Here is a 23,965-nt window from a genome sequence, read left to right on the forward strand (position 1 = left end):
AACTCCAGTAGCTATTCCTCACTTGCAAAAAACAACTGTAATGACATAAAAAAGGAGAGGAACATCTTTCATACTTTTTTATTTAACTTGTGTGAGGACGGTTCTGTAATGGCATTGCATTCTCGAATAAAGTGTCACATTGCTCCTTGGGTATGTCATATTGAGCCATAGTAAGTCCTACTACCGATGTCAGTGACATGATGAGAATCTACCAGAATATCGTTTGTTAAAAGTGTATATCTCTGCGTTGCCGCAGGTTGCCTTCTTCATTCTGCAGAGGAGAACTATCCAAGAACTTGTGAAGCAATTGGCGGACACCAGGAAGACCTACGGGAGAACACAGGCCAATCATCGCGTCCGCGACTTCTATCAACGCCGCGCCACCACTATCTACCGCATCTTACAGGTTTGGAAAACAATGACGCTGACCTATGATACCAGTAAAGATTATTTAGAGCCAACCACTTAATTTCGTATTACCCATTGGATCCCATTATATAGTCATTCTAGGTGCACATTTTCAACAGCCTAGTAAATAAGCTGCAACTGTGATTACATACTGACAGAGTGTAAATGATCAGTTCATAACCGAAGTCGTCGAATGCACGAAACACGATTTTATCTGTGTAAAATTCTCTTGTTCAGGTCGCATCACATGTAAGTAGAAATTAGAGCTTTCGAAGTTCTACACCGTCTCCATCGCTAGGAGATGACTGATTGGCAGGAGTGATGTATGCCCTAAATAGTCACTGTGTGATCTACTAGAAAGGAGGAGATCTTACGACTTTTCGATAATGAGAAGAGAGAAACATGCGTTTTGGATCAAATTTGATTTCTGACAGTCAGGTTGCCCGCATGCAGGAGCAAACGCATGGCGCTATTAACATGACATTCAAAAGCTCCTTATAAGGTACGCTTCTCCCCTTATTTCCCATTTTCTTTTGTAGAGATAAACCAATCAGAGAACTTCCATTGTAAGGATTGTTGCGAAAATTCAGAAAATAAACCAGATGTGTGACAATATGAAGTTGTTCTCGTCCAGTGATGATGGCAGCTGCGTTATGTCTGTGAATGAATTGTCCGCCAGGCCTATGCTTTACTTGTCTGCGCACAGCCAAGTCCTTACACATGCACTCTCTTACAAAAAGGCCATTTTGTACAACATGGCATAATCTGGTCAGCTGAGCAACTGCATGAGGAAAGATGAAATATTCTTCCTGACTCGCCCGTTTGAACAGGAATGGCAGGTCGAGGTTGTAAGAAAAACTCCGCGATATACAGGATGTCCCAGAAATGTTGCGACAGACTTGTAAGGGAGGTAAGGTAAACCATAAAGATTGACGAGTGCATAGCAGCCCATAGCTGCTAAAGTCTTCGCACTCCGATACGTGCACTGTACGTGAGAGAGCTGGACGGACTTGCTTAAAAATGTTCCAGCAAATACGAGGGGCACCTGTGGTTCCAACATGGCGGGGCGCCGGCTTGTTTTGGAGTGGCTGATCATAGGCGACAAGTCATTCCCTCGACGATCGTTTGGGCGTGATAGGCCGGTTCCTGGCCCCTGCTCACCAGATTTATCGAACCTTTGTTTCTTTCTGTGGTGGGCAATTAAATCTCTCGTGTATCTCCGTCCTGTGGAATCGAAATAGACCTCGTCAAAAGAATAATCTGTGCAGCTGCTACAATCAAAGAAGCTGCTGGTTGTTCGAGTGCGCCAAGCCGTCGGTGTTAGGCATGTGCGGCGTCTGATGCAATTCAAGCATCTGTTGTAACATTAGAGTTGTACTCATCCACAATACATGTTTCAAATGACTCACAGTCTTGTTTCCTTTCCGATCGTCGATCTCTGCTCCCACTTACCTCTGACGTTTGCAGTCATGGATTGCTATGCAGCCGGCCGTTGTGGCCGAGGGGTTCTGGGCGCTTCAGTCTAGACCCGCGCGACCGCTACGGTCGCAGGTTCGAATCCTGCCTCGAGCATGGGTGTATGTGATGTCCTTAGGTTAGTTAGGTTTAAGTAGTTCTAAGTTCTGGGTGACTGATGACCTCAGATGTTACGTCCCATAGTGCTCAGAGCCATTTGAACCAACTGCTATGCAGTTCGTATTCATTATGATGTGCCACATTTTACCTGGAGGTTTGTCCCAACATTTCCGGGACTCACTTTGTAGTTCATCGCATGTTTCCATTGACTTGATTCATCCACAATCAGTGCGTCTAAGTCACGTTTGCATAATTTAATATTTATCGTATGACAATACATATGCAAAGATTACAAAACTACTAGACGTCAACATTTAAGCGCAACTCTCCAGCATAAAATAGCACAAAGTACAACAGCTATGATCGATATCAAGGTCTTTTACGTATTTTACAACATCACTCATCACTGTGAAGGAATCTTCGAAACGACCCTTGTAGGCACGTGCGGAACATGTCGATACAACGTGAGCAACTGTCCGTCGCTCCGTACCACAGTCACTGGATGGTAATGAACAGTTTCCCCACTTGTGGAGAGTGTCTGCACATCGTCGATGGCCCGTTCGGATGCGGTTCAAGGTAGAGTTCGATAGAATAATATCTGGACACGATTGGGGAATATATCGACATTTATTGTACGTACGAAAGGGAAGTAGCTATACGTTAGAGTACTCAATACATCAATGGATTCGAGAATACACGAAAAATGCATGTCCTTAAATAAGGCGGTTGCATTGTATTTAAGTGTTATGGTCTCGACTTGTACATCTAGTAACAGAAAGGTAGCTTGCAGAGTCTAAAACTGAGTACTCTAACGTATAGCTACTTTCCTTTGGTACATACAATAAATGTCGATATATTCCTCAATCGTGTCCAAATTTTTACATAATCTGTATTTGAAATAATTTGTATACTTTTCTTGTACATCTGCAATGGCTTGTTCTTCTTCTACTTGCCGTGTATATTACTCCATCATCGCAGTTATTTTTGTGAGATATTCCAATGTGCGATTTTTTCCTTGCATACATGTAAGACATAAATTGACACTTAAAGAAATAATTTGTTTAATAATTAATGCTTTAAGTTTGATAGATACATTGCTTTCCTAGATTAATATTATTCATTGCAACCAGTCGTGATTCGCCACTGTATTCGGTATTGTGGACAACAGTCTCCTAGATAGAGAAAAATATGTTTCTCCAGCTAAAATGGAACACTTTATAACATTTTAATAGAGCAATTTCCAAATACACTGTCTGACAAAAAAAGAGAATCGCCCAGAAATTGTGTGTCGATATAACTTCTTACTGTACACATCATCGGTTGCTATGTAAATGAATAAAGTTGACATTCTTTTGACGGGCAGAACACCCACCAGAGTACATTATTGTTATCCAGTTTTAGTGTTTTTACAAGGTCTAGTACGATATATAAGGGGCGTGAGCAGCATCGGATGTTGAATGGTCACTGAAAAGGACACGAAAATGCTGCGTACTTGTACGAGACGATGTTATCAGTACCTAACACGTTTGAAAGGGTCTCATTGTGCGTGCCCTTAGGGTCGGCTGGACGAATCGTGCAATATCAAGTTTTTATGGGTCATTCGGATGTGACAGTGACCCAATATTGGAGTGCAAGTGAATGTGAGGGTAGGAACAGTATTTGTCAAGGTTCTGGTAGACCAAGTTTGAATGCCACAAGAAAGATTGCCGTATTTTAACCCCTTCATATCTTTGCCTGCCGTCTGGGGATAAGTAAAGGTATGACTTCATGGTATGGCTGGAAGTGGCTGTGGGAACTCTAATGGCACCACGGTACGTCATGAATATTCTGAGATATAGTCAGCAGGGATTCAGAAAATATCGTTCTTGTGGAACACAACTAGTTCTTTGTTTACACGATGTAATGAGTGCTATCGATAGGGGATCTCAGACTGATTCTGTATTTCTAGATTTGCTTTTGACACTGTTTCTCACAAGGGGCTTCTAATCAAACTGCGTTCCTGTCGAGTATCATTTCAGTTGTGCGAATGGATTCGTGATTTCCTGTCAGAAAGGTCAGAGCACGTAGTAACTGACGGAAAGTCGTCAACTAAAACAGAAGTGACGTCCAGCGTCCCCCGACAAAGTCTCACATGCCCTCTGCTGTACCTAATCCGTATAGGTGATTTAGGAGAAAATCTGAGCATCGCTCTTGGATTGTTTGTAGATGCTGCTGTCCTTCATCGTCTAGTAAAGTCATCAAAAGATGAAAACTAGTGTAAGGAATTCGAATTAACGGCAGGAAAGTGACCACATTGCTGTTCCTGTCTGCCTTTTACTGTAGTGAATGTGATAAACTGGTTTTATAGCTGTCGAATACCTGACAGATACACTTCGAAGTTTAATACCTCTACTTATTTAGAATACTTTGTATCTCCTTGAAAAAAGAACATACCTGGGCTACAATTTTTTTTCAACCTTCGATGGATCGCGAAATTAAAACCACAGTAAGAATCGGGATAAGCTTTGCGCAGATTATGTGAGTCTCGGAATGCTCGTCTGTCGCATCACGTCGCAATTTTCAGTTCTGAGACCACAGTGGGCACATAAAGATGCCTAGAAAATAGAGTATCCCCTCCAAGTATGAAGCCCTGCTGAGAATTTTAGCCTGATTTCATGCAGCCGACATGACATAACTGTCATGTGTTTCCTTTTTCACGAATATTCTCGGCAGCATACTGCAGAGACAACGAAGATGTTCCTGCAGCTTTTTGGATGGGAAGTGATTGATCACACATCATACAGCCCGGACTCGGCTCCCTCTGATTTTCGTCTGTTCGCTCATATGAACGGCTGGCTATGAAAACAGCATTTTGGCACAGACAACGAGCTTCAGACCAGCATAGGGAATCGACGGAAATCACAGGCTGCTGCCTTCTATGGAGAGGGTATTAGATTGTTGATACCACATTACGACAAATGTCTAAGTTGAGCTGCAACTGTGTACAGGGAGGCTGTAGCTAAATGTTGCAAATGAAACATTTTTGCTTTTCACGGTGGTTTCCATTGCGCGACCGAACGGAAGTTGAAAAAAGAAAGATAATATACGTAATAAAGAAAGAATAACGCCAAGAGCGTGAATTTTCGTTTTCAGACATTCGTGGTGGCACTGGTTTGTTTGTGGGTCAGCGCCCCGCTGCTGCACCACAAAACGACTGATGACTTTCCTGACTCAGAGGAGGGCGACCGCCGGCCGCCGATGCCCATCTGGCTACCCGAGCAGTCGCCGGCCTTCGAGATAGTCTTCGTGGTGCAGGCGCTGTGCGGCACCATGTCGCAGCAGCTCTCCCTGCTGCTGGACACCTCCTTCTACAAGCTGACGCTGCTGGTGACGGCCGAGTTGCAGGTTCTCAACGACAACCTTGCAGTGCTCGGGAGAACGGGCGCGTCTACCGAGAGAAAGGCGAGCTTTCCTACTGACGTGCCTGGACAGAAAAGAGAAGAAGCAGCTATTCAATCAATTAAACAAACTGCTGCTCCACTCACTGAGCATAACGATAGTCCAGGAAAGCTGCTATACATGCAATTCGTCGTAAACGTACGTCATCATCAGGCCATTATAAAGTAAGTATTTTTCGCTGCTGGAAGCATAATACTTTTTCATTAAAGTACTGTCACCATGAATTCCGGCTGGTGTGCGCACGTGTATTTACTAGTTTCATTGTACCCTCCATGAATCCAAAAAGTTTCGAGACTGGATTCATAAAAAAAACCGACAGCTGAAAATGGTCGTTTTAATGCTTCACCTGTTCGAGATAGTCTCACCGCATTCGGGTATAACGCTGAGAACGTTTATACGACCATGTGAAACCGTCATAAAAATCTTTCTTTGGGATACTGTTCAACTCTGACTCGAATGTCGCTTATGTTGACCCCTCATTAGAATTTCCGCCATCTGATGTTTGGCGGTTGCTTCGTACTGATAACACAAAGTCTCGTCACCCTTGACGATTTTTTCCAGATAAGAATGTTCCGCGTTTTGCATTTCTATCAAGTGTCGGTGGACGTCCTCAGCCTTTGTTCTTGTTTGGGAGTCAAGGTGTGTGGGACAACTTTTTCACTCACTTTTCTCTTGATTCAGAGATGTTGCTTCATTATCATTGTAGACAACATTGGGAAACTAAGGCAGCTCGTCCACTACTTACGCTGTCTGCTGACAGCTGACTTGTGTAATGCACCTGTGTTGCTTAGAGTTGTTATTCAAGCTGCCACCGTAGTTTACTGACGTCGCTTGTCAGTCTTGGAACTCTTTGGATGGACAGTGCGTGTTAGACGTCCGTTATGCATTTTGTCATATATACCCTACTGTTTCTGAAAATTGCAGCACCCAGAAGGAATGGGCCGAATCACTCCAAAATCGAAGGTGTGTAGACCAGTGAAACCGAAATAAATGATTGAGATTGAAAAGAGATGGGGCGCACATTGGCCCAGCATCGGCCTCTCTTATGGCACCGGAAAAGCCTGACTGGTTCGCCAACCTGCTCATCAACCACATTCGCGATCCGTGCGACTGTGGGTGGGCAGTGGCTAGCGCTTCTCTGACCAGACCTACCTGTTATGACGGAGTGGAGGCTGGCAGGCAGTGGGGAAAGAAGGTAGGGCCCACTGGTGGAACCATTCCATCCAAACCACAGACCAGACCACGAGCGCATTGCCCGCACACCGGCGAGCGGGTCAGGGCTGACCCATTCAGCTGGCGATTTACCAGAGCAATCAGCATGTGTATGAGCGCCTTTACCCTAAGCTCAGTAGGTGCACAGCCATCAAATTAAATGGAAACGTGCAAACAAGTGCCAGTAGGCCTCGTCGACGTCAGCAAAGGGGCGGATCGATTGATGTCCAGGAAACAGATTTTTCGTACCGTGAACTGCGACTCCTACAAGGCACTCCACTGTGACAGTGATTAGTGAGTGGAATCAGTCGGTAGACGAGCGTCGTACACATTGACGAGCTGGTACTTTACCATACAGCACGACCAGAGACCGGGAATGCTGGCACATTATAGGCCGACAAAACATTCCACAGTGTTGACTCAAGGTAGGAGCACTGCAACAGGTGTGCAAATATCTGCGTCGACGGTTCTGCTGTGGGCTGCACTGGTGATATACATGCCACTGCGTCGGTTTGTATTAATGATAAATCACCAAACCTCGGACCACAATGGATAAATAAACGCCGCCGCTGGTGTGCTGTATGGGAAAACATAGGATTTTCGGACGAGTCCCGTATCAATTATTCCTACACAGATGATCGCATACGTGTTGGACAGTAACGTGGTGAATGACGTAGGGCACACTGCATTGTTGAGTGGCATAACGGACAGAAACCAAGTGTGATGGTATGAGGCTACATAGACCACAACGTGATTTCGCCTTCTTTTCATTGAGGGCAATCTGAACAGCAACCGTTACCTCAGTTTAGAGCCTGAGACTCCTCCTACAGGCAGCTGCACATGTCCTGTTTCAGCAGGAAAATGCTCGGCCGCATGTGGCGAGGAATGTGCAGGGCTTCTTAGAAGAACGACGAGTACCACTGTTTGTCTGGCCTGCACTTTTGCATGGCGGGGCGCCCATCGCACGTACCTGTGATATGAGCGGCGGCAACTTTTTCGTTCTGGTCCTCCTGGAGTCACTGATATGCTTTGTGTTTCCGCCTTTTAACCTTGTGACAGTGTGTTCCCCAGCAGCATATACAAGCCCACTTTGATGTCATGCCATGATTGCCAGAGGCTCTGATAGCAATATGTGATGGCTTCAGGTAGTGCTGAATTCTCACGGTGAAAGTACATCTACAGGTTTATAAGTCTAATCATTTGTGTATTTTCTTGTTCCAAATCTGTGGAATAAATTTCTTGATGGTCATTTGTTTCGTTCTTGATGTCGCATGTTTCACAAATAATAGTGTACGTATGCGATATTTAATCTCTTAGATGGCCTTGAACATACGATGGAATACTATTTTACGACCACTGAGTCCTAAAAATTCCTTCATGGCATTTCATTTGATTGTGTGTGGAATAAAAATTCAATAAATGAGATACAAAAAGATTTCTTAGAATATCCTTTCTCACCGCATACGTTTATTTTCCTACTTAGTCGTCAGACAAGAAAAAATACTTCTCAAAGTGGCGAAGTGCACCATGCCGCATGTAAGACTGTCGTAAGACATCCTTCACTTACTGTCTTCCGGGGAGACCATACAAGTGTAATATGCTGAAGGGGCATTTTTCATACATTTCTTCTCACGCATACTAATTTGGGAAAAATTATCTGGCAGGTAGCCTTCGCTATTTTCGATACGATCACGTTGTGACTTCAAGCTGAAACATCACTGGATTTTCGACGTACCAGTGGGTCTGTAGGCAGCTTGCTAATAGACTATAGAAAAGGTTTCCACAGTATGAATAGTTTTAATAGGCGCATGCACCCGTTATGTCGGTGACCATTAACATCAGGAAAATCAGCTGCAGAATACCTGCAAGGAACATCAATCTGATCATGATCAACGCTACGGATCCAAGCATTCATCAGGTTTACACCAACTTATTTAGACTCTAACATCATCTCTCGTCATTCTATAGAACTTGCCCCATGCAACGAAATTGTTTGCACCGCCCAAGCAATCCCGTGTGCTTCTTGTAGCGATGAACTCTGACCCCTGATTTTATGCAGCTTCTTTTCACTGCTCCACTTGGCGTTGTTGCTTTCACCGCTCTAAGCAGTATCACTAGTTTATTCTTATGACGTTTTATGTGAACCGTCCATATTCAGTAGTCGTTATAATCTAAACTTAACCACAATAGCGAGAGATACAAATGTCACAAACAGGTGCGCACGAGGAAGCACTATGTCTGGTTTGTGACGGACATTGCAACATGTGGCTTGAACATAGCAGAAGGTTCTAAAGGGCTGTTACCGACCTTGAAGAGTAACATGTTTGGAAGGATTTTAAAGTTACGTCTAGATTTTGATTGGTTTTAGCATGCGAACACTCCTGTGAGCGTCGTACAAATTTTAGTCTATCGATTTTCGCAATGGCGTTCTGACAGTTTCTTACTTTCATCAGTTGTTTTACAGCGAAGGTCTTCCCTCTGCTTAGTGTATCACAAGGTTTCAAATGTGAGCTCTATTTTGGAATGTGGACCTCTACCTTCAGGTTCCTAGGGCTGTACATGGCGACATTCAAGCGCACGGCCTTGTGCTGTTACATTGCAATAAAAGACTCCCTCTCACCTTCAACTCGAATGCAGAACTCGGGGAAAAGGGGCGGTCGCTTTGTACACAGCTGATGTTATTGTTGTCCGTGATTTCTGTGATTTTCCATTTCTGTCGTCAACAGTAACAGATTGTATGAGTCTTTAATTACAACAGGAAGAAAGGTACGGTAAGACGATAGACTCGTATTTGACAGGAGTGGTTTTTCAGAATCCCCGTCTTGTGATGGTGTTATACGGCTTTCTTACTTTCGCTAAATCATTTAAGTGAATACTGGTGCTGTCCAATCTGTGAGAGCACTTCTGATTTCCACCCCAAACTCGTGTAACCCACTTGACACTTCGTTAGCCGTTACTTGATTTAATCATAAATATATGTCTTAGTGATGCTAAATGTTATTATTTTTACATAAAGAAAAGTATTACCTACTCAATAAACTTCAAATCGTGAGCTATGCCCTTCATTTATATACATCAATCAGTGAATTTACCAATGGCACTATTGTTGCCTAAGCCTCTGGTCACTTTTAGAACTCAAATTAATAGTCAGATTAATTAATTTAATGATATTGAACCTTAAATTGCTGGTGTACCCATGAACCACCACAAAAAAATAAAGACAGTGAATATTTGTGGGAGCATGAATGGGAACAGTGGCTTACTTAAATTTACAAATGATGATAAGTTTTATTAACGTTTTGTAACCACAGGGAAGCTAAGAAGAAATGGCTGCAGGAAAAATGTGAAGACATCGAAAAAGATATGATTGTCGGAAGGACAGACTCAGCATAGAGGAAAGTCAAAACAACCTTTGGTGACATTAAAAGCAACGGTGGTAACATTAAGAGTGCAACGGGAATTCCACTGTTAAATGCAGAGGAGAGAGCAGATAGGTGGAAAGAATACATTGAAAGCCTCTATGAGGGTGAAGATTTGTCTGATGTGATAGAAGAAGAAACAGGAGTCGATTTAGAAGAGATAGGGGACCCAGAATTAGAATCGGAATTTAAAAGAGCTTTGGAGGACTAAGATCAAATAAGGCAGAAGGGATGGATAACATTCCGTCAGAATTTCTAAAAGCATTGGGGGAAGTGGCAACAAAACGACTATTCACGTTGGTGTGTAGAATATATGAGTCTGGCGACATACCATCTGACTTTCGGAAAAGCATCATCCACACAATTCCGAAGACGGCAAAAGCTGACAAGTGCGAGAATTATGGCACAATCAGCTTAACAGCATGCATCGAAGCTGCTTACAAGAATAATATACAGAAGAATAGAAAAGAAAATTGAGAATGCGCTAGGTGACGATCCGTTTGGCTTTAGGAAAAGTAAAGGGACGAGAGAGGCAATTCTGACGTTACGGCTAATAATGGAAGCAAGGTTAAAGAAAAATCAAGACACTTTCATAGGGGTTGTCGACCTGGAAAAAGCGTTCGACAATATAAAATGGTGCAAGCTGTTCGAGATTCTGAAAAAAGTAGGGGTAAGCTATAGGGAGAGACGGGTCATATACAATATGCACAACAACCAAGAGGGAATAATAAGAGTGGACGATCAGGAACGAAGTGCTCGTATTAAGTAGGGTGTAAGACAAGGCTGTAGCCTTTCGCCCCTACTCTTCAATCTGTACATCGAGGAAGCAATGATGGAAATAAAAGAAAGGTTCAGGAGTGGAATTAAAATACAAGGTGAAAGGAAATCAGTGATACGATTCGCTGATGACATTGCTATCCTGAGTGAAAGTGAAGAAGAATTAAATGATCTGCTGAACGGAATGAACAGTCTAATGAGTACACAGTATTGTTTGAGAGTAAATCGGAGAAAGACGAAGGTAATGAGAAGTAGTAGAAATGAGAACAGCGAGAAACATCAGGATTGATGGTCACGAAGTCAATGAAATTAAGGAATTCTGCTACCTAGGCAGTAAAATAACCAATGACGGACGGAGCAAGGAGGACATCAAAAGCAGACTCGCTACAGCAAAAAAGGCATTTCTGGCCAAGAGAAGTCTACTAATATCAAATACCGGCCTTAATTTGAGGAAGAAATTTCTGAGGATGTACGTCTGGAGTACAGCATTGTATGGTAGTGAAACATGGACTGTGGGAAAACCGGAACAGAAGAGAATCGAAGCATTTGAGATGTGGTGCTATAGACGAATGTTGAAAATTAGGTGGACTGATAAGGTAAGGAATGAGGAGGTTCTACGAAGAATCGGAGAATCGAAGGACATGAGGGAATGACTTCCATGGTACTAGAGGGAGCTGTAGAGGGCAAAAACTGTAGAGAGAGATTGGAATACGTCAAGCAAATAATTGAGAACGTAGATTGCAAGTGCTACTCTGAGATGAAGAGGTTAGCACAGGAAAGGAATTCGTGGCGGGCCGCATCAAACCAGTCAGTAGACTGATGACCAAAAAAAAAACACAATTAGCTGGTAAATCTTACGACGAACAAAAATAACAAAAGGAGTGGTGTTTGATTGGAAAGAATACATTAGTGTGGAAGCTACACAAATTCTCCCTGAATTAATCCCTTTTACAACTCAGTCTGACTTTGTTTACATGAATCCACTGTGAGGCCCAGCTCTATTCAAATGGAATAAACTATGTACTAAGTATACCACAAACGAAGGCTAACATAAGACAGGGAGGAGGAATGTCATTTAACAACCCTATGCCAATGCAGCAGCAATTCACCTTGATTCAGGCAACATCAGAAAACAGCACACAGTGGGTGAGGAGCAGTACACTGCGGCAATTGTAATGTTCTGACGCATCCACAAAAATTTGCAAACTATGAGGTCTGGCGTTCTAATTATCAGAATATGGAAGACTTCCCTGTGAGAGCCCTGAATTCGGCAGATTTCTGTGTGAGGTGCACGCGTTCACTGGTCTGGAAAGACCAATTTGATTCGCAGGCACAACGGTGTATGCTGGAATTGTTAAACGTCAGATGGCTGACTCAGAACGAATAACGTCACCCTTATGACACACGAAAGGTCTGAGATGATATGCAATTTCACTGTCGGTACATTTGCAAACTGCCACTGGCTTTTAGTCCACTACAAGATCAGACCACAAGTCTCACCCACAAGGGAAAGACCTGAATTTCTCCACCAGGAGAGCCGAATTAGCAAAAACTAAACCTCCGCCACATTGCACATACCAATAGAACTATCCCCTGCTCATTGAATTTCCTCTCTTGACTGTTCTGTTGGCCTGATAGCCAATCCAGGCACAGCACAGGGGTTGCCACGCAGGGAGAGCAAGCTTCCACTTTGCATATACCGAGAGCAGCGAATCAGCGACTCCAAATCTCTCTTATCTAAACAAAGAAGATTTTAGACGAGGGAGACATCGTTCTCATGATAAGCATAGCCATGTTTTGGCAAAAAACATCTACCTAGACAGGATCATAGTCCCTCACTCACAGTGAGATTTAATATTTCTGGGCCGACCATTTCCAATTTCTCAAAGAAGGCTGTTAAGCTTTCCAGACAGTTAGTTGTACCCATGAAATATGTTTCGTCACTTGCTAAAAGAACCTGGCGACTTCCTGGCGCCCAGGTGGGGGGGGGGGGGGGGCGGGGGCAACATGGGGAGGTTTACAGCCTTGACTTAACCATACACATATACACATACACTAGCCACTTTGTCCATATCGTTCCAGCTTACAACACGAGAATGCATAGAGTTATATGATCTTCCCACTGTTTGCACAAAAGTTCAGTTTACAGCATTCTCTCTTAAATATCTTCCTCCGCCCACATTCTGCCAACTGGACACCTTCAGGAAGGACTGTCGTCTGGCCCAGGTAAAATGTTTTGTGAGCCGCGCCCTTCGGGGTGACCCTAAGTGGAAGGTGATCTACTGAGTGCTGCTTCCCAGAATCACACACGTAGCCGGATCACTGCACTAAGCATTTATGGCCCTCAATTCATCTCTCTCCATGTTCTCCGTCACCTCTCCACTACGGTACAGGTTCTCTACAGGCTATACTTGCAATTATAGAAATATTCTGCCCACAATTTCTTCATGAAAAAAAGTCATAAACCACACATACCAAATTTAGTACTGCAGAACACTGAGATCATGACCTAAAATATGAATGTTAATCTGACTGACAATGCTGTTACAGTGAGAGAGGGGCATACCACCTCTCAACTTTGGGTAATAATTGCGATGGGGCGTTTATCTATAACCTTCCTATCTTCAAGAAAATCGGTAATGTGAGGAAGCATCTGTGGCTTAGCTATGGGCCAATTCTCCTGAACAATTTAGTCAGCTGTTTTGTACTAATATTCATCCATTGTAACTTACGGTTATTACACGTATGAATTATAAAAAATGTGTGATGTCTGCTCTTTCAGACATTTCTGACAGAACGCCGCGCGGGGTAGCCGTGCGGTTTATGGCGTCTTGTCACGGTCCGCGCGGCTCCCTCTGTCGGAGGTTCGAGTCGTCCCTCGGGCATGGGTATGTGTGTTGTCCTTACCGTAAGTTAGTTTAGCTTAAGTAGTGCGTAAGCTTAGGGACCGATGACCTCAGTAGTTTGGTCCCATAAGACCTTACCACAATTTCCGACAGAGCAGACACCATGCATTCATATAATTGATTCGTCTAGATGGGCAACGAATCTACCTTTTTCAGTGAGGATGCACAATAACGTTTGACATCATGTGGGAATGTCAAATTAGTGAGCATGGGGGACATGGACAGGATTACAGATCGGTACCGCTATGTGGGAATGTGGGTTGGCCGAGAGGCGTAGTGAGACAATCCACGCAGTTGCGATAAACACTGTGGCCGGGTGGCGCAGTCATCAGTCATGGACGTACACTCTGCCAGTGCACATCAGGCGGAGGGGGGCGGTCGCGCCGGCCATTGTTTATATCACCAAACGATTCTGATATGGGAAGCCGAGCAGCTTGTACAGCTAGTGGATTACGTTTGTTTGGTGCATAAGTATCTGTAATTACAACGTCCACAATTAACAGAGCCAACAACGTTCAGTGTATTTTTAATCGCGCTGCTTTGCGGCAGACGTCGTTTTAGATACTCGAGTGAATTTTTAAGGATTTGAAATTGCCTAAAGATATACTCCACACACTTCAGTTACTATCCTCGTTATTTGTCATATTTATTTCTAGTGACGCTTACGAGAAATTTGTTGAGAGACATCCAGGGGTGAGAAAATTTCATCATACTTGCGGCAACGTTAGTAATGTCCAGATCGCCCCTCCAGGATACGGAGTGAGAACCATCAGGGCATTTAATGTGCCTCCTGAGAGACCTAATGATTGACTACACGTGCTCTGTCACTGTACGGCGCTGTCTTGTCGGTAATCAATGAAAATGGTTGAATGCGTATCGTTACCAAGTTAACAGCGGCAAGAAAAGTGTAAGTATAAATTTAAAGAAACACATACCTTCTTATGCTGTCATTGGCGGCTGCCGCGGGAGGATAACATATTGGGTGACATCCTGTCTGTTCGATCTGCCATTCAACGGAACATTTACGGATGAACCGCACACGTCGACGTCCATTTCAGCTTCCACAGGAACGTCCTGCAGACGTGAGGTAGTCGCGAGGAATGTAGCACAGCCCCGGCAGCAGGAACAGGTTTACGAAATACGAAACGGAAATGCCAGCTGAGGTTGAAAGCAGTGCCAAAGACATTCAGGGAAAGACGGACGTCATTTCCGCCCCATCATCCACGCCGGGACCGTTGGTGCTGGATATCAAAGGTGCGCTGGTCGCCTCTGGAAATATTCCGAGTGAGGAATAGAATAGATTCAGTTTTTTTTGTTGGGGGGGGGGGAGGTATCATTCTTCAGGGAAAGACGGACGTCATTTCCGCCCCATCATCCACGCCGGGACCGTTGGTGCTGGATATCAAAGGTGCGCTGGTCGCCTCTGGAAATATTCCGAATGAGGAATAGAAAAGATACATTTTTGGGGGGCTGGGGAGGCATAATTCTTCTTACTGGTTTGATGCGGCCCGCCACGAATTCCTCTCCTGTGCCAACCTCTTCCTCTCCGGGTACCACTTGCAACCCACGTCCTCAATTATTTGGTGGGTTTATTCCAATCTCTGTCTTCCTCTACGCTTTATGCTCTCTACATTTCCCTCTAGCACCATGGAAGTCATTCCCTCATCACTTGTCAGATGTTCTATCACCCGGTCCCTTCTCCTTTCCTCTCCGATTCTTCGCAGAACCTCCTCATTCCTTACCTCATCAGTCCATCTAATTTTTAACATTCGTCCGTAGCACCACATCTCAAATGCTTAAAGTCTCTTCTGTTCCGTTTTTCCCACAGTCCATGTTTAACTACCATACAATGCTGTACTCCAGACGTACACTCTTAGAAATTTCTTCCTCAAATTAAGGTCTATGTTTGATACTAGCAGACTTCTCTTGGCCAGTAATGTCCTTTTTGCAATTGGTAGTCTGCTTTTTGATGCCCTCCTAGCTCCGTCCTTGGTTATTTTACTGTCTAGGTCGCAGAATTCCTCAACTTCACCTACTTCGTGACCATCAGTCCTGATGTTAAGTTTCTCGCTGTTCTCGTTTCTGCTGCATCTCATTACTATCGTCTTTCTTTGATTTACTCTCGGTCTATATCCTGTACTCATTAGATTGTTCATTCCGTTCAGCAGGTCATGTAATTCTTCTTCACTGTCAGGATAGCAATGTCGTCAGAAAGTCGTATCGTTAATAACCTTTGACCTTGAATTTTAATTCCACTTCTGAACCTTACTTTTATTTCCATCATTGCTTCTTCGACGTACAGCTTGAACAGTAGAGGGGAAAGACTACATCCCTGTCTCTACATCCCTGTCTTATATCCTTTTCAATCAGAGCACTTCCTTCTTGTCCACTCTTATTATTCCCTCTTGGCTCTTGTACATATTGCATATTACCCGTCTCTCCCTAAAACTTTCCCCTATTTTTCTCAGAATTTCGAACATCTTGCAGCGTTTTACAATGTCGAACGCTTTTTCCAGGTCGACAAATCCTATGAACGTGTCTTGATTTTTCTTTAGTCTCGCTTCCATTATCAACCGCAACGTCACACTTGCCTCTGTCGTGCCTTTACCTTTTCTAAAGCCAAACTGATCGTCATCTAGCACATCGTCAATTTTCTTTTCCATTCTTCCGTGTATTATTCTTCTCAGCAACTTGGATGCATGCATGAGCTGTTAAGCTGATTGTGCGATAGTTCTCGATCTTGGCAGTTCTTGCAGTCTTCGGAATTGTGTGGATGATATTTTTCCGAAAGTCAGATGGTATGCCGCCAGACTCACACATTCTACACACCAACGTGAATAGTCGTTTTTATGCCACTTCCCCCAAAGATTTTAGAAATTCTGATGGAATATCCTCCATCCCTTCTGCCGTATTTGATCTTAAGTCCTGCAAACTCTTCTAAATTCTGATTCTAATACTGGGTCCCTTATCTCTTCTAAATCAACGCATGTTTCCTCTTCTATCACATCACACAAATCTTCCCCCTCATAGAGGCTTTCAGTGTATTCTTTCCACCCATCGCCTCTCTCCTCTGCATTTAGCAGTGGAATTCCCGTTGCACTCTTAATGTTACTACTCTTGCTTTTAATGTCACCGAAGGTTGTTTTGACTTTCCTGTCTGAGTCTTTTCCTCCGGCAACCTTTCTTTTTTTCGATTTTTTTCACATTTTTCATGCAGCCATTTCATCTTAGCTTCCCTGCATTTCCTATTTATTTCATTCCTCAGCGACTTGTATTTCTATATTCCTGAGTTGGCTCTGAGCGCTATGGAACTTAATATCTGAGGTCATCAGTCCCCTACAACTTAGATCTACTTAAACCTCAATAACCTAAGGACATCACACACATCCGTGCCCAAGGCAGGATTCGAACCTGCGAATGTAGCAGACGTGCAGTTCTGGACTGAAGCGCCTAGAACCGCTCGGCCACCGCGGCCGGCATTCCTGAGTTTCCCGGAACATTTTTTTGCTTCTGCCTTTCATCAATCAAATGAAGTATGTCTTCTGTTACCCATGGTTTCTTCGCAGTTACCTTCTTTGTACCTATGTTATGCTTTCCAACTTCTGTGATGACCCTTTTTAGAGATGTCCATTCCTCTTCAACTCTATTGCTTACTGAACTATTCCTTATTGCTGTATCAGTAGCCGTAGAGAACTTCAAGCGTATTTCGTCATTCCTTAGTATTTCTGTATCCCACTTCTTTGCGTATTGATTCCTCCTGACTAATGTCTTAAACTTCAGCCTTCTTTCCGGTAAAAACGAAGAAAGGACGCCGAAGGAGAAGCGAAGGGCTCACTGACAAAGACGAGAAGCCGGCTAATTTGACACACACACCCACGTCAGGAAGTGGCAGCGAGACTGAACCTCAGTCTTCTTGCTCAGTGGGATGCGAGAGCATCGAGAGGCTGGAACGCAGTCGCGAACAAACGAAACACCTAAAAGCAACGGCGAGCGCTGAGGCCACGTCGAAAGACTCAGCCGGCGGCGGTCGGCGCGTCACACCGGCGCTCGGCTTGTCACACCGACAGCCGGGGCCGTGGAGGCAGCGGGGTGAGGGAGTGCAGCAGTAGCTGCTCTCTTGCACGCCTGTCGCGAAGCTATTATATCCCTTCCCCCACAGGTATTGGATTCGACGTTTCGCTTTCATACTCCAAACGTTACAAAAGGAATTTGCTGTGAAGACGTCGGGAAGCATGATCGCAGCACTCAGACCTAATCGCTCTGTACTCCACCATGTGCCATATCCCAACCTACACCATTATTACACTTAACATCAATAGGATTCAAAGTGCGGTGAAACACCTTTAGCTGGCTGATGTATGGTACAAGCGTTGACATTGCCATGCTGCAGGAGGCAGTCACAGTCTTAGAAGTGCTCGCTTGTGTAATTACTGATAACATAAATATGGAGCATGCGGTAGGAACTGCCATCCTTTTGCTCGACAGAATACCCTCTATGGACGTGCAGCGGCTGCCTAGTGTTTTTGGCATTTATCTTTGAGTGAATAGTCTAAATCTACATCTAAATCTACACTGATACGCTACAAATCACATTTAAGTGCCTGGCAGAGGGTTCATCGAACCACCTTCACAATTATCTATTATTCAAATCCCGTATAGCTCGCGGAAAGAACTAACACCTATATATTTCCGTACGAACTCTGAGTTCCCTTATTTTATCGTGGTGATCGTTTCTCCCTATGTAGGTTGGTGTCAACAAAATATTTTCGCATTTGGTGGAGAAAGTTGGTGATTGGAATTTCGTGAGAAGATTCCGTCGCAACGAAAAACGCCTTTCTCTTAATGATTTCCAGCCCAAATCCTGTATCATTTCTGTGACACTCTCTCCCATATTTCGCGGTAATACAAAACGTGCTGCCCTTTGAACTTTTTCGATGTACTCCGTCAATCCTATCTGATAATGATCCCACACCGCGCAGCAGTATTCTAAAAGAGGACGGACAAGCGTAGTGTAGGCAGTCTCCTTAGTAGATCTGTTACATTTTCTGAGAGCCTCGCCAATAAAACGCAGTCTTCTATGCGTTCCTTCCAATTTAAGTTGTGGATAACTGTAATTCGTAGGTATTTAGTTGAATGTAGGGCCTTTAGATTTGATTGATTTATCTTGTAACCGAAGTTTAACGGATTCTTTTTAACACTCATGTGGATGACCTTGCACTTTTCGTTATTTATGGTCAACTGCCAATTTTTCGCACCATTCAGTTATCTTTTCTAAATCGATCTGCAAATTTGTTTTCATCTTCTGAAGACTTTATTAGTCGATAAACGACAGCGTCATCTGCAAACAACCGAAGACGGCTGCTCAGATTGTCTCCCAAATCGTTTAAATAGATAAGGAACAGCAAAGGGCCAGTAAAACTACCCAAGGGAACGCCAGAAATCACTTCTGTTTTACTCGATGACTTTCCGTCAATTATTACGAACTGTGACCTCTTTGACAGGAAATCACAAATCCAGTCACACAACTCACACGATATTCTATAAGCACGCAATTTCATTACAAGCCGCTTGAGTGGTACAGTGTGAAAAGCCTTTCGGAAATCCAGAAATACGGAATCGATCTGAAATCCCTTGTCAATAGCTCTCAACACTTCATGCGAACAGAGTGCAGATTTGTAAAAGTATACGCCCACTCAGATAGCAGCCGTAAGAGAGAACGTTGAAATATTTATAAAAATTAGGTACCCATGCTTCTGGCACTTATCATGCACATCTCATTCTCGATGGTGACATAAACTGTGTGCTGAACTACAGAGACCAAACCCCTAACTCGAACGGATGTGTAGAACATGAACACGTATTTCATGGCATGTGTCTTTACGATACGTGGTAAAAATACAAAGTGAGAGAGTAGCTTAAACTATCTTAGTCACTCCGCCAGTCACCTAGGTACGATCTACGTGTTCGATGGACTCCGGCGTCACAACGCGAACTGTGACATAGCTCCTATCAACATCTCCTGCTAATGTGCATATCAGTATTACCTTAACCTACAGTGTCATCAAATATACCGCGGTAAAGCCTACTGGAAATTGAGTATCAGTCTCCTGCAGGATGTACAGCTTGAACAAGAGGTGAACCTAGTGTGGCAACAGCTCCAGTGCCACCGACGTCGTTACGTAAGCGTTCTACAGCGGTGGATTCAGTGTGTCGAGCCAAAATTAGGCCTCACCATCATGAGCTACGTCCGACAGAAAAGCTTTTGGCAGAAACAGACTATTGAATTATATTACCGCTGTTTGAGAGAACTGTATAGTTAAACTAACAATCCTTCACGTGATATTGACGTACAGATCAAATGATATAAAGATAAAATAACGGTGATTCAGCGCAAACGAATGGAAGGAATCATCGTGCGTGCCCAACCAACATATGAAGAACAAAACGATGTAAAGGTACATTGATTGAAGCAGTCGTTGATGACGCCAAGAATGCCATCACAAAGCAACGTGATCACCAGAACCCGACGGCCTCAATCCTGAGTCTTACCAGCGCCACTGGAACCTCCTCGGGCCGACAATCCTCGACATAGCGAATTAAATCTGGCACCTGGAAGTCATACCAAACGCATTCAAGGAAGGTATCACCTTGCCCTTAGCGAAAAAGTGCTAACTGCAGCAGAATGGAAAACATGCGGCTCATCGTAGTATTGAAAGCCGATTTCAAAATTATTGCCGGATCGATTAAGCAACGGATACAGTCGGTTTTGCGCAAGATTTTAGGCAATTTCCAATATATTGCAGAGCAAGGCCAACGTGCAATGTCAGCTGCCTATGCTTTGACGGACATCATCTGTTCATATGCTGAAAATAGAGGGCATGGCGTCTTGATGTTTTTAGATTTTGCGAAGGAGTATGATCGTTTACGTCATAACTTCCTCATTAAAAGAATGCTTCTCACCTGTCGCCATGACTCCAAGTTCTTAGGATTACAGAACATGCCAGCTAGGGCTTGAAATGCAGCATTTTCCTAGACCTGCAAAACGCGTGCGACTAGATTTGGCAGGACAATCTTGTGCACAACAAGCTTACACAGACAACCATCCCAAACAGCTATATCAAGATCGTTGATGATTTACTCCACGATAGAACCTTCTAGGTCACTCAGCGAGGAAAACGCTCGAGCTTACGTCAAATGTCGATGGGTACCCCTCAATGCTCTGTGTTTTCTCCCATCTTCTAACATTTATGTTATTGACCTTCTAGTCATCCCACACTGCCACCTGGCGCAATATGCCGATGATACGGCGCTCTGTCCTACCGGCCGCGACACGTACCACCTGACTGGTCATCTCCAGAGGCAGGTGGACGCGACAGTCAGCTCGTACCGTTGAAACAAATACTGCCTTAATGCTTCCACAACTACGGCAGTCTACTTCACCAAACGATGCCAAAATTACTATAGCAGGCGTCCTGGTCCCATGGCCCCTGAATAACATATATCTAGGTATCCGGATTTATAAAAAGACTGGCATCCCAATGACATGCAGATTATGACACCCAAAAAGGACAGAAGCTGATGAAAGCGTTGTATCTACTCTTCAACAGCAGGAAACGTAACTTAGAAACCAAACTCAGACTGTACCGACCGGTTGTCCACCCTTCCCTCACTTATGGCTCCTCAGCATGGGCCACAATTAATGCCTCCCGAATGCAAACCTCCAATGCCTGCAGAAAAAAGGTGCTTCAGTGGAGCTTTCATACCTCTCCACGCACGAGGGTTGTTACTCTCCAAGAGGAAACAAACGTGGTAATTCTACAGACGTCCATTCGAGAGAAGGCGAGACGTCTCTATGGGAAAGTGGATGCCCTGCACAACACAGTAACTGGCTTACACCACAATGGCACCAGGACTCTCCAGCACTGCCACTGCCTCACTGTTCCTCTTATCATTCTCAGGGATTCAGATTCGACTCATGTCTAACGATAGAGCTGTTAAGGACCGTAATAAAGTGTCAATGATAAGTGACTTCCATAATACGACCACCAAAATCAGTACCTACGTAGTTGTGTTGCCTCTTGCCTGCTGCCTTGAACTTCCACTGTGGGAGAGTGGTATGTAACTTAAAGTCCCACCGCCGCACCTTCAACATGCTCTCCAATTATGTCACTGGACAGTTATCATTGTAGGTCATACCTCAGTCATTTTCCCACTGCATTTACGTGTCGTTCCTTGCGCGTAGCGTTGTTTGTCTCAAACATTGACAGGTCTAGGTTCTCTATTTGGTTTACACTCCGGTTCCGGACTTGTCATTCCGTCGTGTGGTCTTGTTGTTCGTCTACCGTTGCTTTGTCACTGGTAGTTTTCAGCGACTCACCGTTCCACACCCTCTGCCGGTCGGCCAACGCCCTCCGGTGGTGTCATATTCCGGCTATTATATTATGTTGGACCTACACTATAGTTTGCCACAAAATATATGCTGATGACCTGTGTATCTATTCCGCAAGTGAGCCCTACTTGGTGGTCTGCAGATGTTGGCGATATCGCTAGACTACACATGTTTATAGCGACGAATGGTTTAGCAAGTCTTCTGTTCTTCTCTTCACAAGACACAGAGTTCCTCCCACGGAGACGCTGAAGCTTTGGCCAGAGGAACTACGTCAAGACAGTATTCAAATATCTTGTACTCCACATCGACCGCAAACTTTGGTAGAAGACGCTTATTTCAGAGGCTTTCACAAACTGCGGAAAGTTCACTAATACGAGCATACTTCGTGCTATTATGGGTGTGAGCAGGGGCGCGGATGCAGATAATGGGCTAAGACTATCGTGCTTTAGTGCGCCCATACATGGATTACGCTTGTCGTTGTTCTTCGTCAGCTCCAGACATTTGTCTATGACGATTAAGCAAATGCCTGGGGACAGTCTAGTCTACACTGACTTGCGCTCTGTTACTTGAAGTAAATGTCTCTCCCCTACATCTACGTCGTGAATCCTTGAGTGTGAATTTTTTTCTCAGACGGTCGTAGTTCACACAAGACCAGACATTACAAAACTTCTATACCTTGACGAGACTGTGCTGACTCCTTTTGACGCGCTTGTGGACACCAACCCATTTGTTGTTGATAATTCTTCCGGGTCACATAGCCGTGGTCCATGGAATTATTCTATTTCTAACGTTTCGGCCAATACTACGTTGGACATCCTCAGAGGTATGGCTGGTCCTGCTGAGTCCTGCCAACTGACGTGTCGGGTGTCGGAGAACGGCCTACATACCGAGGAAAGTGGGCGTGGTCTAGCTTGCACACAGTAGCAGAGAGAAAACTAGTCAAAGATAAAATGTAACTATCGATAATAGTCCGTCATAGATAAAAATCACTTATCGATTCTGTAACGCCATTGTCTATATCTCGCTTAGTTCCAAGGCTGTTATTTTGAGGAAAACTAATATGTTGATAAAGTCTTCTGCTTCCTTTCCACAGAAGGATAAAAAAGTTTTGATAAGGAGTGAAGCTAAGTGACCCAGACTTTATGGTTTACCTAAAGTTCACAAAATAAATCTCCCACTGAGACCCATTGTTAGTGCGATTGATTCCCCTACTTATCATATATCTAGGTATCTAGCTACTCTTCTACAGCCATACATTGGTAAGACTGATTCTTATGTGAGGGATTCATGTAATTTTATTGAGAAAACTGAAGGTCTAACCTTGGCTCCTGAAGACATTCTGGTCAGTTTTGATATTGTATCTCTGTTTACTATGATTCCGGTCAATGAAGTTATGGTTTACATAACGGGAGTTTTCCCTGAAGATTTGACCGCTCTGTTTAGACACTGTCTCACATCTAGCCAGTTTCAGTAGGATGAGGAGTTTTATGAGCAAGTGGATGGTGTTGCCATGAGTAACCCGATGAGCCCTGCGATTGCCAACTTTTACATGGAGAAATTTGAACAATTAGCGTTGAATAAAGCAAATAAGCAACCATGTTGTTGGTATCGTTATGTAGATTCGCGGTTTGGACACACGGTAAAAAAGCCTTAGACGAATTTTTTTACTATCTTAATAGCATAAGCCCTAAAATTCAGTTTACCATTGAAGTGGAAAAAGACCAGGCTATTTCGTTTCCCGATGTGTTAGTCATGAGACAGACCGATAGCAGTCTAAAATATAAAGTGTTTCGGAAGAACACACATACTGATAGATACTTCCATAAGAGCTCCAATCATCA

At 43.9% G+C, this 23,965-nt stretch overlaps 1 protein-coding gene across 1 annotated transcript; it reads left to right on the forward strand.

The window, feature by feature from the left end:
- Nucleotides 1-108: 108 nt before the first annotated feature.
- Nucleotides 109-5,589, forward strand: LOC124750984. Its single transcript, XM_047248986.1, has 3 exons — nucleotides 109-150; nucleotides 257-406; nucleotides 5,116-5,589. The coding sequence occupies exons 1-3, from the start codon at nucleotides 109-111 to the stop codon at nucleotides 5,587-5,589; spliced, it is 666 nt and encodes a 221-aa protein (XP_047104942.1).
- Nucleotides 5,590-23,965: the final 18,376 nt, after the last annotated feature.

Source organism: Schistocerca piceifrons, chromosome 1, assembly GCF_021461385.2.
Source record: "Schistocerca piceifrons isolate TAMUIC-IGC-003096 chromosome 1, iqSchPice1.1, whole genome shotgun sequence".
Classification (NCBI taxonomy): Eukaryota; Metazoa; Arthropoda; class Insecta; order Orthoptera; family Acrididae; genus Schistocerca; species Schistocerca piceifrons.